Source organism: Lagenorhynchus albirostris, chromosome 17 (assembly GCF_949774975.1).
Source record: "Lagenorhynchus albirostris chromosome 17, mLagAlb1.1, whole genome shotgun sequence".
Lineage (NCBI taxonomy): Eukaryota > Metazoa > Chordata > Mammalia > Artiodactyla > Delphinidae > Lagenorhynchus > Lagenorhynchus albirostris.
In genome coordinates this window covers 8,845,119-8,859,213 of record NC_083111.1, presented here as the reverse complement: position 1 = coordinate 8,859,213, position 14,095 = coordinate 8,845,119, and the positions used below count along the sequence as shown (strand labels likewise).

Here is a 14,095-nt window from a genome sequence, read left to right as displayed (position 1 = left end):
AATGCTACTTAAAGAAAATATGAGACTATCATACAACAATAGAATGTTTGCACAAATATAGTTGATAACAAGAAATCTAAAAGATAGATTACAGCTTTCTTATTCTTTTTGTAATTATACTGTTAGGTTTCTTCTCTACGATTTCAAGTGGGAACTGTGCTGGTTTATGAGAAAAATGCTTAAGAAACATAACTAGAAACTTAACCCAAGATGCTCTTCCATTTGGATGGTAATCAAAAGATGATTCTGCAAGAGTCATAATGAAAATTATGTGCTTTGCTGACATGAGTTCTAGACAGACAGAAATAATATTCGTATCATGTTGCATCAAGACAATTCTTTTCTGATCAGGATTTCACAATAGGAATCACCGCACTGATGTATGTAGTTGTCAGTAAACGTATGCTCCATTTACTATGATGAGGATTTCCTTCTCTGACAAACTTTATTTTTCCAGAATTAATATTCAAGCAAAGATAGCAATTTGCTATTCATATTTGTTACATTTACATCTTAGTCAATCCCTTTTCCCATTTCAAACACAAGTATGTTCAAAGCCATTTTTCACTTAACATATGGGGCTGTGGTCACTGGGACATTAGGCCTTTTTAAACTGGACATGAGGATACACTGGTAGCTGAGTTCCACGACAGCTTAACAAACTAAATCATAAGGCCATTGTTTCAGAGTTTCATTGTATTAACATGTTCCCAAGGTTATTCTTTCTAATGGTACCCAAACTCTTTTTTGATTAGTATCCCATTTGTGATGTTGCTTAGATTACTATATATCCTTAGTATTCCATTTGTAATGTTGCTTAGATTACTGTATACATATATATATTAGTATTCCATTTGTAATGTTACTTAGATTATTTATTAGTGTATTCTTTTTAAAAGTGTACTTTAAAAGCATGATGGACTTACCTTAGAGAGCCCACCTACTTCCAAATAGAAGCAGATAATGAAAACATTCCAGGTGACCCAGAGGGCAGTCCATACTGTATACTGGAAAGAAAGGGTGGGGGGAAGAAAGAGAAGAAAAATGTGGAGATGAAAGGCATGCATACTAAATAAATCGATAATAAAAATGTCAATAAGTGTGTCTTCTGGGAAGAAACAGGGCACGCTCAGAAAAGAATGCTCCTTATGCGGTCCCCTAAGATCTCTAGAAATTAAAAATCCAATAGTTTCTACTGCTTTAAGTAGATGCCAATAAAACTAGATTTATTTTTACAGTGCTTTGCCTGCTTGCAGTTGCAAGTTAAATCCAAGCGCTGATTTGATTTGTTTTCTGACTACCAGCTTTTCCAAGGGACACAATTATGCAAATTTTCTGGGGGCTATCTACCTAGCTAGCTAGCTAGCTATCTTTTAGTTACAATAAATCATCAAAGGTTTAGGAATGTTAGTCAAAACGCTTCACTTCCATATCCCTGAATGAGGATAATGTTTGAAAATGGATGTATGGAGTAAAATTAACAACCTTTCAACTGTTGGACTATTTTATTGAGTGGAGTGTATGCCCCTACTATCATGATAGAATATAATGTGATTATGTAAAATAATTTTTAAAAGCACACAAGTTCTAATTATGGTAGGATTAATAAGTAAATCCTACTTATTAATAAGTAGGATTAAGAGTGAGCAAATAAGCAACATATTTCCATAATGGGAAAATACCTTCCAATCACAACCAAAAAACTCTAAACATGCCAGGCTTATTGATTAATTGGTTTTATTAATGTATTATGTATTAGGAAATGCCTTCCTCAAGAGTATTAGTCAGACTGAATTAAGGTAGCCTTAGATCAAGACTCATCAACAGAGAGGTCTTAGGGCTCTATTCATCCGGTCACTTTCTTACGCAGACAAAGACACTGAGGTCTGGAAAGCTGACATATAGGACAGCTGGGATGACTCGGGATGGAACTTACCATGGCAACACAATGAGCATATCAAATACAATGGTTTGCTCATTCATTTTATGGTACTGCAAAAATCTATGAATTCGTAACTTCTGAAACTGGCATACTAATTAAATTATTGCTTTCTATTGTTAAATTAAGATAAATGTTGAAATAACTTATTAGCTATTGTTAAATTAAGACAAATATTGAAATAATTTATTAGCTTCTTCTATGCTCTGCCAAATAACAGACTTATGAATTTTAGACACTGTATGGAATAGCCACGATCTTATTACAAACCTTATCAGAAGCTTTTCAACTTTTTCTAAAATTCAATTTACATTTTGTATCTTTGTCATTTATGATTTTTTTAAAGAATAATACATTAAAAAAAAGAATAATATATTTATAATAATGAGTTAAGGCTCCAAAATCACTGGAAATTTAGAGGAGTTGGAAAATATATTAAAAAGTTAACATAGGTTAAAATATATATTTAGGCTTTTGGTCGTTGCCGACATCGTTGACCTGATACCTTCCGCTGGCAAAGCCTTCTAGTGTGAGTGGGTTTAGATGTTTCCTTAAAAATGCACCAGATGCATTCCTCTGAACCACCAAATATCCCCATGAATATTGAAAATAGCTAATCTACATTCTCAATGTTTACTTTTTGCAAACTGATAAAGTCACAATAACCACAACACATTTTAAAGATGCTGCTAGTCAGACGGCATCTAGGATCTGATATTTTTCATTCTAAATCAATATAATTATGGGTATATTTGAGTGACAGAGTAGTGCAGACCACTCATTCAGGAGGAAAAAGCCAGTGATAAAGGTTAAGGGAAGGACATAAAATAAAGCAAGACTAAAGTAAGAAAATGAACTGAATTAACTGTAAAACCACTTGATTCTTAATTATTAGGACTGCAAGCCTAAACCCATAAGTATTCTTTTAGAGAAGTAAATCAACTCATAGTTATAAAAAATACATAATAAAAAATTCTACTTAAAATCATAGCACAAGCTTAGTGATTGAAGTGTATTCTGATCCCTCACAAGTTGTCCTATTGATGACACTTTCAAACATTCAAAGATAAAATGATCAGGCTGAGTAGATTCCAACCCTCAGCTCCGAAATTCCTAACAAGAGTTACCCCGCTGCTTTCTGCATTCCTGGTACTGTGATAAGCACTTTACACAGATTAAGTCATCTAGCCATCACATTAATACCAAGGTAGAGAGGAAATCATCTGATCACCCAGTTAGTGTCAGAGTTGGGATAGGCACTCGGGCAGTTTGACTCCAGAGCTGGGGTGCTTGGGTATTACATGACAGTCTTCATTTTAAAAGATCTTAGGAAAAGGACTACAGATTAATTTGCAAGTTAACACTTCCCCCAATTCTGCAATTTATCAAATAACCAATTCACCAGATTACCAGTTTACCAAAAATTCATTCATATATATTCTATAACTGGTTATGTTTTTGAAATGATTTCTTCTGTATTTTGCTATTGATGTGTCCTGTGTTATATAAATGCGTAGTTTTTTAAAAAGCAATATTGTAATTTTCTTTATTCTAATACACTGGTTCGTCGAGAACAAAGGATACCTGTACAGTTGAAGTTTGGATTGTTATGAGATGGAAACCATATACCTCGATGTGCACCTGAGACTCAAGTCTGCACGCAGAGGTAAGAGGAAAGGATTTCTAGCAACACGAATAACACATCCAAAGGAATTTTTCCTAAGCAGAAAGTATTAGAACCACATATGGTATGAGACACTGGCTATCCTCCCTCTCTTCTTTTTGACGTGGGTTAATTTATTTATAATGCAACTGAAACTAGAATAAAAAAAAGAGATAAACTACATTTTTAACAAATACCTTTTGGTTATCATGGAGTATGCCTACAAGCTCAGACAGCCACATAGATATACTTGAAGTATAGAAGACTTAACTTCTCAAAGTAAAAAAAAAAAAAAATCACTCTGTATAATTATCTATCCATCTGTTTACCCATCATCTATCTATCTAAATATAATCTATCAACCTATTTATCTATCCTACTTTGCTTATGTTCAGTACACATATTTTAAATCCTAATTTAATTAGACAATGCCCATAAATATGGAAAAACATCTATGTGTTCTCTGTGGCTTCCTGGGTATTGCATAGTTTTATGAAGATATTTCAGCATTTTTTAATTGAAATAAACTTTAGCAGTCTCCCAGCCTATTTCTTTCTCATAGAGCAATTAGTCCATAACATAAATTATTTTTACTTCCTGAGCTTGTCTGTTTTCCAGTTACCAGGAAGGCCACTCATTCATTCATTCATTCACATGTGTATCAATCAGATACAATATTATACTCAATATGTTAGATTCACTCAAAAAAAAAGTAGTTTCCTTGCTCACCCATTGTTCTAATAGTTTCTGGAGTTTAGTATTCATGTCCGGGGGAAATAAATCTGAGACCACTGAATGGAAACCTAATGCTCTTAACTGCCATGTTGAGCAGTAACTCTGGAGGGAGATTTATGATGACATAGTAGGGATATTTCCCTGTATAACAATTCAAATGAAAGCAAGTTGCAGTTCTTTGGATGTGGACATTTGTATAAAAGTCCAAATAACTAACGTATGGGCCTAGCATACTTACTTGGCTTTCTTTTTTTAATTTTTAAAGGAAGCTTTGAGTTACTTTTAATTCCAATGTTAATCTTTATTCAAAAACTGTCTAGTTAATATTTCTGCATTTAAATTAATGTAAAACCGCTTGATTAAATTATTATCCATGAAATGATAAAGATTTAAATAATTGTAGAGCAGAATCTCTGTCTAGAATTCTTAAGTAAGAGTTTAAAATATTTGACATAGGAGCGAAGCAGACAGGAGTAAACAGCTGATTCCAGAATGGTGCTTTTCATGACTGTTACATATGACTTAGCCCCCACTCTGCTTCATTTTGTCTACAGCCAAGGAAACACAAAAGTGCATTCAAATGCTATCATTACACTTGGCATCCCTAATGTATATATCCCACCTTGTACCTTAGCTAAAATAAATTTTAATCAGCGAAAGAGTACCCTATGACAAAGTTGGTTTTATGTTCTAAAAATAAATGTAGAAGTAGTAAACTGTACCTTCTCAGCAGTGATGGTAACCAAAGGGGAATTATCTCTCTTTCATTTTGTGATTTGGGTGAATTTTTCTAACAGTTTTTGCAATGGGACCTCCTCAAGACAGTGTCAGGGGCCCACAATGTTATATTTATTAGAAAAAAAATAAGTCAAGGAATAAGTCAGCTAATGGTAGGTGCAGGCAGAGCAGCACATACTATTTTATCTTATAAATCCTGGTGTTCAGATTGAAAGAAACAAGGCAGTAAGGCCAGCTTCTTTTGCAGAACTATTGTTGCCATGTTCTGAGATAAGAAATCACCGTCTAGTCCATCCAGTAAAATAATTTCATCCAATAACCTTTAATTAATTTATTATTTGTTTAATCAAGTATTGAGCATCTCTAAAGGCCCATGCACATCAGGCTAACTTAGAATACAGCCATGGACAGGCACCGTCTGCCTGCCAGGAGGACACTGTTTTTTTGTAAATTTTTATTGGAGTATAGCAGCTTTACAATGCTGTGTTAGTTTCGACTGTACAGCAAAGTGAATCAGCTATACGTATACATATACAGGAGGACACTGTTGAATGAGAGGAGATGGGCCTGGAAGCAAGGACGGCAACCGTGTAGACAGATAGGATAGAGTTACCAGGATCTATGGGTGCAGAGAGGCAGAGGCACTTAGCCTGCAGGGGGGATGGCCAGAGAAGGCTCTTACAGGCGACTATTCAGTGGAAGAATTATTAAGATTTTTCCAAATGGGTAAGGAGAATAGGGTGCTCCAGAGAGCAAGTGCAGTGTATATCAACCAAGGAGGCAAGAAACAGCACGTGGTCTTTGGAAAACACGAATCAGTCAGCACGTCTGGCACGAGGTGGGAAGGCAGGGGATGCGAGAGAGAGAAGTAACGAGCAGTTTTTGTAAGCTCTGATTTCCACCCTAAGGAGTCTGAAATTTGCCTGTAGACACTGGAGAGCTTGCTCTACGTGCCCCTTTACCTTAACCATTTTCATAAGGGTGATCAATTCTTTAAATTCAGCCGTGATAAACCCTGTTTGTTTTAAGAAATGGCAGGACCCTACCCTCTGTGTCTTGGTGCTCCAAAATGTCTGCTAGCTTGAAATGGATTCTATTTAACTGGCACTGCTGGTGACTGTTTCAGCCAATAATGGAGGCCAAGTTCGAGAGAAAAATCTCCTACAGTCAGAAATCTCTTTCCCGCTCAGTGAGAAGTTAGTATGGATTTTGGACCCAGGTCTCCGCTCAGTGCCGTTGAGAAGTGGGTGCCTTGGAGGCAGCCCTTGATTAGTGTGACATAGGCCATATTCATTTCCAGGCTTTTTCATACCAGAATTAATTGGAATTAATTAATTGGTGGCCTGGAGACCACCAATTGTGGCTTCGAACCAAAGTATTCATGAAAACAGCTCAGGGATGAGCTACTCGTGGTGTGATAAAGATGATGTGCAGTAGTCACTTTCCCCATAACTAGGCACCCTTGATAATCTTCCCATTAAAGGCACCCTCTGTGAACAGATTTCCCATACGCATTGACTAACGATTCTTCAGCATTTCTCCCCAATAGATACTTTATACCCATGTTAGAATAAGAGTTCATCTGGAATCCCACATAGGTAACAACATTCTATGATCAGCTAAGGAGGTAAGGCAGGATTGTTTCCAATGTCAAATCTTATATTGACAGTGGCAGCACATCATCTGGAATGTGATAGTGGAAGCAGAGCATAGATCGTGATAACCCAACTCCAGAAACCTAACAACAGCATCCATTTCTGCCATTTACTCTCTGGGTTCCTTGGATACGTCACTTAACCTCTCCTTAACTCTTGCCTCATCTGTAAAATTAGGGATGCTAATACACACCCATAGGACACTTGTGAAGATTAAACCAAATGACATGTTGGCATGGACCGCTTTCCTGACAATTCATTGTTTCCTTTCTCTCCCCTTCCTGGGAGAGGGTCTCGAATGAGAGAGTAAATAAAACAATAGGGATTTGGTTGGCATACACACCAAGAGAAAATCAAGATGAGCAAAAACTTAGATTGTTTGTCTTACAGACATTTTTCTTTGAAGATTCTGAAAGACCTACATCTTCCTCCTTCAACATGAAGGAGGGAGAAGCGAGAGAAGGAAGTGAGGAAAAGATACCGGACAAAGAAGTGACCCCAGTCCTATCGCAAGAGGACGGTAGGAACCCGCAGGGAACTAGATGGGGAAAACAATAGGTATTTATTGAGCACCTATGACATTGCATGTTCGCATGCAGGTCCTCAGTGAATGCTTAACGAGGGAATGGGACCTACTGCTATCGACATCCTACTGTGTGCCCTGTGGTGCTTCCTGCCCAGAACCCGCTTCGGTCCCCTCTACCCTGGTGAACTCACACTCACACTGCAGATCTCAGCTCCACAGTCACACCTGCAGGCTCAGAGGGTCCCTCCAGGATACATCTACTGCAGGCTCAGAGGGGCCCTCCAGGATACATCTACTGCAGGCTCAGAGGGGCCCTCCAGGATACATCTACTGCAGGCTCAGAGGGACCCTCCAGGATACATCTACTGCAGGCTCAGAGGGACCCTCCAGGATACATCTACTGCAGGCTCAGAGGGGCCCTCCAGGATACATCTACTGCAGGCTCAGAGGGGCCCTCCAGGATACATCTACTGCAGGCTCAGAGGGACCCTCCAGGATACATCTACTGCAGGCTCAGAGGGACCCTCCAGGATGCATCTACTGCAGGCTCAGAGGGTCCCTCCAGGATGCATCTACTGCAGGCTCAGAGGGACCCTCCAGGATACATCTACTGCAGGCTCAGAGGGACCCTCCAGGATGCATCTACTGCAGGCTCAGAGGGGCCCTCCAGGATGCATCTACTGCAGGCTCAGAGGGGCCCTCCAGGATACATCTACTGCAGGCTCAGAGGGACCCTCCAGGATGCATCTACTGCAGGCTCAGAGGGACCCTCCAGGATACATCTACTGCAGGCTCAGAGGGACCCTCCAGGATACATCTACTGCAGGCTCAGAGGGACCCTCCAGGATACATCTACTGCAGGCTCAGAGGGGCCCTCCAGGATGCATCTACTGCAGGCTCAGAGGGACCCTCCAGGATGCATCTACTGCAGGCTCAGAGGGTCCCTCCAGGATGCATCTACTGCAGGCTCAGAGGGACCCTCCAGGATACATCTACTGCAGGCTCAGAGGGGCCCTCCAGGATACATCTACTGCAGGCTCAGAGGGGCCCTCCAGGATACATCTACTGCAGGCTCAGAGGGACCCTCCAGGATACATCTACTGCAGGCTCAGAGGGACCCTCCAGGATGCATCTACTGCAGGCTCAGAGGGACCCTCCAGGATACATCTACTGCAGGCTCAGAGGGACCCTCCAGGATACATCTACTGCAGGCTCAGAGGGACCCTCCAGGATGCATCTACTGCAGGCTCAGAGGGACCCTCCAGGATGCATCTACTGCAGGCTCAGAGGGTCCCTCCAGGATACATCTACTGCAGGCTCAGAGGGGCCCTCCAGGATGCATCTACTGCAGGCTCAGAGGGACCCTCCAGGATGCATCTACTGCAGGCTCAGAGGGTCCCTCCAGGATACATCTACTGCAGGCTCAGAGGGGCCCTCCAGGATGCATCTACTGCAGGCTCAGAGGGACCCTCCAGGATACATCTACTGCAGGCTCAGAGGGGCCCTCCAGGATGCATCTACTGCAGGCTCAGAGGGACCCTCCAGGATGCATCTACTGCAGGCTCAGAGGGTCCCTCCAGGATACATCTACTGCAGGCTCAGAGGGACCCTCCAGGATACATCTACTGCAGGCTCAGAGGGGCCCTCCAGGATACATCTACTGCAGGCTCAGAGGGGCCCTCCAGGATACATCTACTGCAGGCTCAGAGGGGCCCTCCAGGATACATCTACTGCAGGCTCAGAGGGACCCTCCAGGATGCATCTACTGCAGGCTCAGAGGGGCCCTCCAGGATGCATCTACTGCAGGCTCAGAGGGGCCCTCCAGGATACATCTACTGCAGGCTCAGAGGGACCCTCCAGGATGCATCTACTGCAGGCTCAGAGGGACCCTCCAGGATGCATCTACTGGCACAACGTGCTCCTTTTTAACACTTGTGACAGTTGCAATTTAATGTTTATGTGGATGATTATCTGATAAAACCCACTTGCCCTCCCTAGACTGTAAGGTAAGTACCCAGGAGGACAGAAAACACGTCTGTCTGTATTTGCTCACCTTGTTCCCCGCACTGAACACAATGCCACACACAGTGTAGAAACCCAATAAATAGGAATGAATATGTAAAAGAAAAACGCAAGGAAGAAAGTTAAGAAAAAACAGATATCGGGGAAGAAGGAGGGGGAGAAAGGAAGGAAGGAAGTAGAGATTGTGAGACCAGTTTGGTCAGGTGGGGCAGCCGAGAATATTCTTAGATTTTATCCTGCTACGAGTTAGCGAAGGGTTTTAAGCCAGCGATTTAGAAAAAGTACAAGGGACACGTTAACAGGGAGGAAGCCGAAGGCAAGCAGGAAGTCCATGTGCAGGAAAGAGACTGCAAAGCCTCGACCAAGGCAGGAGCTGCGTGAAGAGTGTGTAGAGCTCATGTGGAGAGGGTAGAAGCACTAGGACTAGTACGTCACTGACGTGTACAGACAGCTTCATCCCATAGAGGCCACTGGCTGCACGGTCACCTGGCATTTTGTGCTTCAGCAGAAAACAACATCACACAATGACAAGCCTGTACTAAGTCCAAGTGCTCTGTGTTCAAGCAACAAACTAGAACATAGAATCCAATAATAGTTTGCTATTATGCATATTAAAGTCTCTTGAGCTGCAAGTCCACGTCTGTGAAACGCCTTTTTAATAGATCACACAGTGGCTTAGCAGAGGCTATCTTTCAGGGAAGAAGAGGAAAGCAGGGACTGTTTAGCCCCTGCAGTCAGCTGAGTGACAGAAATGTTCCAGGGTGCCTGGAGCAGCAATTTTGAGGGCAGAGTCCATGCTGTGGGCTGGTTACCTTCACCTCTGTGTGATATGATGAAAGACACCCAAAAGCCAATTTTGAGATGCAAACAGAGAATTGAGGCACTTATAGAAAAATGTATAACTTTTTTCTTTTTGATAGGTGACTGGATTAAACCAAAATGCAAAGATGGCATATTTTTAAGTCTATAGTTTTCTTCTAGTGAGGCAATCATCGCATTGCAAGAAAATATTTACTAATTCTACTGAACATGGTATATTTTTTCAGGCTCAATGAGCATTTTAGAGTATGTCACCCCTCATTACAGTTCCTTATACATGCTTGGTATTTCTGACAACCTTCTTATACATGTAGCCCAAAATATTCCCCTCTTTTTACACTGAAGAAATCTATTACTGGAAATAACTTCCAGTCAGTTGCGGAGCACAGAATATCCCTTATTAAATTTCCCTACAATGGAGGGTGTGTTGCCATGTATGTCATAGTTTGGAGTATGGATTTATGTTTCAAATTTATCTTACCAAAGTGGAGAAATGTTCAGTAATATACAGTATGCAATATCTTAAAGGGTGAGTACTAAATAAATGCACATGCATTTGTAATGTCTTATGTCCATTAAAATTAAATTGTATTATTGCTATCAGTTAGTAAACAGTTATGGCTAGGTCGGTTTGCTTTTTAGGGTTAGTGACATATGCCATTGACATGATAGTTAATGTACATTTATATCTCATCTAACATCAAGACCACAACCAGTCCTACTCCATCCAAACCACATCTTAAATTTCCTTGTGAAACTTGATTTCAATGACACTGTGAGTCTCACTATGCATCTCCCACTTACAGTCACGTTGCTTTGCTCTCATTGTAAACATTCACTGAGTCTTCTTTCTCCCAGGTAATCATCTCTCAACAGAATTCAGTAATGAAGGCCAGAATGGCCAAGCCACGTTATATCAAAGGGAACAACTTAAATGATCTATTTCCTTCTTCTCCTAACAGTTTTGCAGTGTTTATATGAAAAGACATGGTAACAAAAAGACTTACCACCACGATATAGCGAGGTCTGTACTGAATGGTTCCAAACAGACCCAATATGACGACTATTATATGTAGAAAATTTCCAAGGATGGGCGCCCACTGGAAGCCGAGGAAGTCAAAGATCTGCCTCTCTAATGCTGAGAGCTGCAACAAAGCAGAGAGAGCCCGTGAGCATCTAACCCAAGCACCAGCAGACCATTTTAATCTCAGTTTCACAGCTGGAGAAGGCTGCAGTCAATTTGAATCGCAGTTACGGACGCCATCATCACTAAGACCGTGGTGCCCATTTCATGTACTGCTTTACGCAACTTCTCTCAGAGAATATACTAAGATAACTTTGAGTATTATGACTTCAAGTGTTCACAGACTTGGAGAGCTAGAGATATACTCCTGAAATCATTTTCTATAGTAGCAAATCCAGGCAACATTTTATGATACCATATTAACTTATCATTATTTTTAGTAAATTATTGGCTTAGTATAACCTACTCAGAACAGTATCTCCAGGCTTGCAATGCTAGGACTATTATTATTTTGGAAAAAACCAAAAACAATAACAAAAGCTACCCATCTGTGCCTTCCTGTGTGAAACATGAATTATCAAATCTTCTGTTCTTTTTTTTTCCTTTCTTTAGATTGTCATTGATTATAATGACTAACCACTTTTTCAAAATGAAGCTTATTTACTTACTCTGGGCTTACTTACTTACTTACATTAATGATAATAACTCCTTCTTCAAAATGAGCTTACTTATTTACTGTAGTCCTGATCTAAAACTAGAGTTACATAGTTCCTTTGAACCATATTTTATTGAGATAATATATTAAAATGAATTTTATATAGTCCAGTGAATGCCAACAATGTCATTACCATGTACAAATGATATTTATTGCATTTTACATCTAAAAATTTTATAATTCTGGCTGCTGTATTTGGACACAAATCTTACACGTTTCAAGCATTTTTCTACATTTACTTTGATAAAATAGTATTTCTAAGAAAATGATCCCACGATTAACCATACTGCCAGCAAAAGAAACTGCAGATTTGAAATGAAAATGGTACCCTAGGTATTTTTCTAGTTATGTGGCAGGTGTAGGCCTGAATAGCTTTAATTTCCTTGGACATAAAGAAATGTCCTCTATCCAGTAAGCTGAATTTACCTTGGTTTCGATTCACCTTCAGTAAGTTGTGGAGGAGGAGAGAAATGAGCAAATACCTAAAGACACCCACTCCGAACCACATTCATTTCATGGGTATTTCCTGATCCTCAAGTGATTTGTCACCATTCCCTGCACTCACAAAGTGGGAGATGCACAGAAATGGCTAAAACACAAAATAATCAGAGCAAGGTAAGAAGCAGCACAGTGTTTTCAACCCCCTGTTTCTCTCTGCGTGTGACTCTAATTAGTTCCCAGGAACCTTTCCCTAAAAACGCAGCATTTTGTTTATTGGTCCATCAGTGATGTACATGTGCAGTTTTTTATGTCCAACAGGATGGATGTGCTCAGAAAAAAACAAAAAACGTCCTGAAGAGCAGCTGTGGGCAATCCATCCTGAAAAGCAACCCTATTTTAAAGCTGTCGTGCATCACAAAAACCTTTAAAGTGAACGTTTCAAAGAGAGGAAACCCCATTTTCTTTTCTGTCAGAAGATGCATGGATAGCATTCTCCTTTAGGATATTAAAGAAAACACACACGATGAAAGGGAAGCCGAATTAACACCACTGATTAGAAAATCTGCAGTCTTTATTGGAGACACCCCGTCTCTCCACTTATTGATATTCATTTTCTGATAACTTAAAATGGATTTATAGTGACTTGAAATAAAAGCACAAATAAAAGGCCATAAACAAACAACAAACAGATGCGGAAGAGACCATATCAAGGGTCAGGCAAGAGGCAGCTAAAACAACTATACAAACCATGAAAGCTAGATTTGAGTACTGTATTTTAAAAAGTCAGCTAACAATGACAAAAGGCCCTTCAAAAGTAAACAAATTACCATTGCATTTGGTATTAATTACTCTATCTAATTTCCATTTTCAGCTATTAAGTCATTTAGTTTAGAGGCAAATATATTCTCTCTCAATGTCATCATTAGCGATACCACTTTTTGCCTTAGAGCTTGATATTAATAATAATGACCTAGAGCCACAGAATGAAATTAAATAATATCCAGGTTGCTTTGTTAACTCAAAAAAAAGGATGAATATATTTTAAAAACATCTCTGTCAAAATGGTCTCATCAGTGATGTGCTCGAGCTGCTGCAGCTAGCCGGGGAGCATGGATACCAACTCCACAGTCAGTGCCTTCAAGTTTTGGGAACTTGACATTGGCCATTATATTTACAACATGGACATCAGGAAATGCTAAAAAAACCAAGGTCTTGTTTATTTGTTATGAGAGCCTATGGTAAAATATTTATCTCTACACCACTGAATACGGCACCTAGAAAATAGTGCTTCTAATTCAGGAGAGCAGTGAAAGGCGGAGTGATCAAATGTGTGATGCGGCATCAAAAGGAAACATCTGGTCCAGATGAAAGCAGAGGATGGAGGGCTCTGCGGAGACGCCATAGCAAAGAAGAGAATGAAGGAGACATTGGGAGAACTAGAGGTTTAAATAAAGGGAGAGAGTTCAAGAAAACAAAAAGGCAAGGAGACACTCAAAGAAAGCAAAATTAACCTGTCACCAGTTTAAAACAGAACAGGAAGCAGTGGCCTAAAGAACAATAGGATCATTTCTAAGTAAAAGGTCAAGTAGGTAAGACTCTGGGAGTTATAAGAATATGATGGAAAAGAATATGTATCCTTTCCTAACAAGTTAAAAAACGAAGGCAACCAGAATTTTAATAAAAAGGAAGAGTAGAAGGGAGAAGAAGGAAGGAAGGAAGGAAAGAAGGGAGGGAGGGAGGGAGGAAGGGAGGGAGGGAGGGAGGGAGGGAGGAAGGAAGGAAGGAAGGGAGGGAGGGAGGGAGGGAGGGAGGGAGGGA

The 14,095-nt window shown here is 40.1% G+C and overlaps 1 protein-coding gene across 1 annotated transcript in view; it reads right to left on the bottom strand.

Annotated features, from left to right (window-relative positions):
• Window positions 1–14,095, bottom strand: part of NKAIN3 (sodium/potassium transporting ATPase interacting 3) — a 506,798-nt gene that overhangs the window by 254,702 nt on the left and 238,001 nt on the right. Inside the window, 2 exon segments of the mRNA XM_060128090.1 lie at window positions 927–1,007; window positions 11,105–11,242. Of these exon segments, the coding sequence (XP_059984073.1) occupies window positions 927–1,007; window positions 11,105–11,242 (219 nt within the window).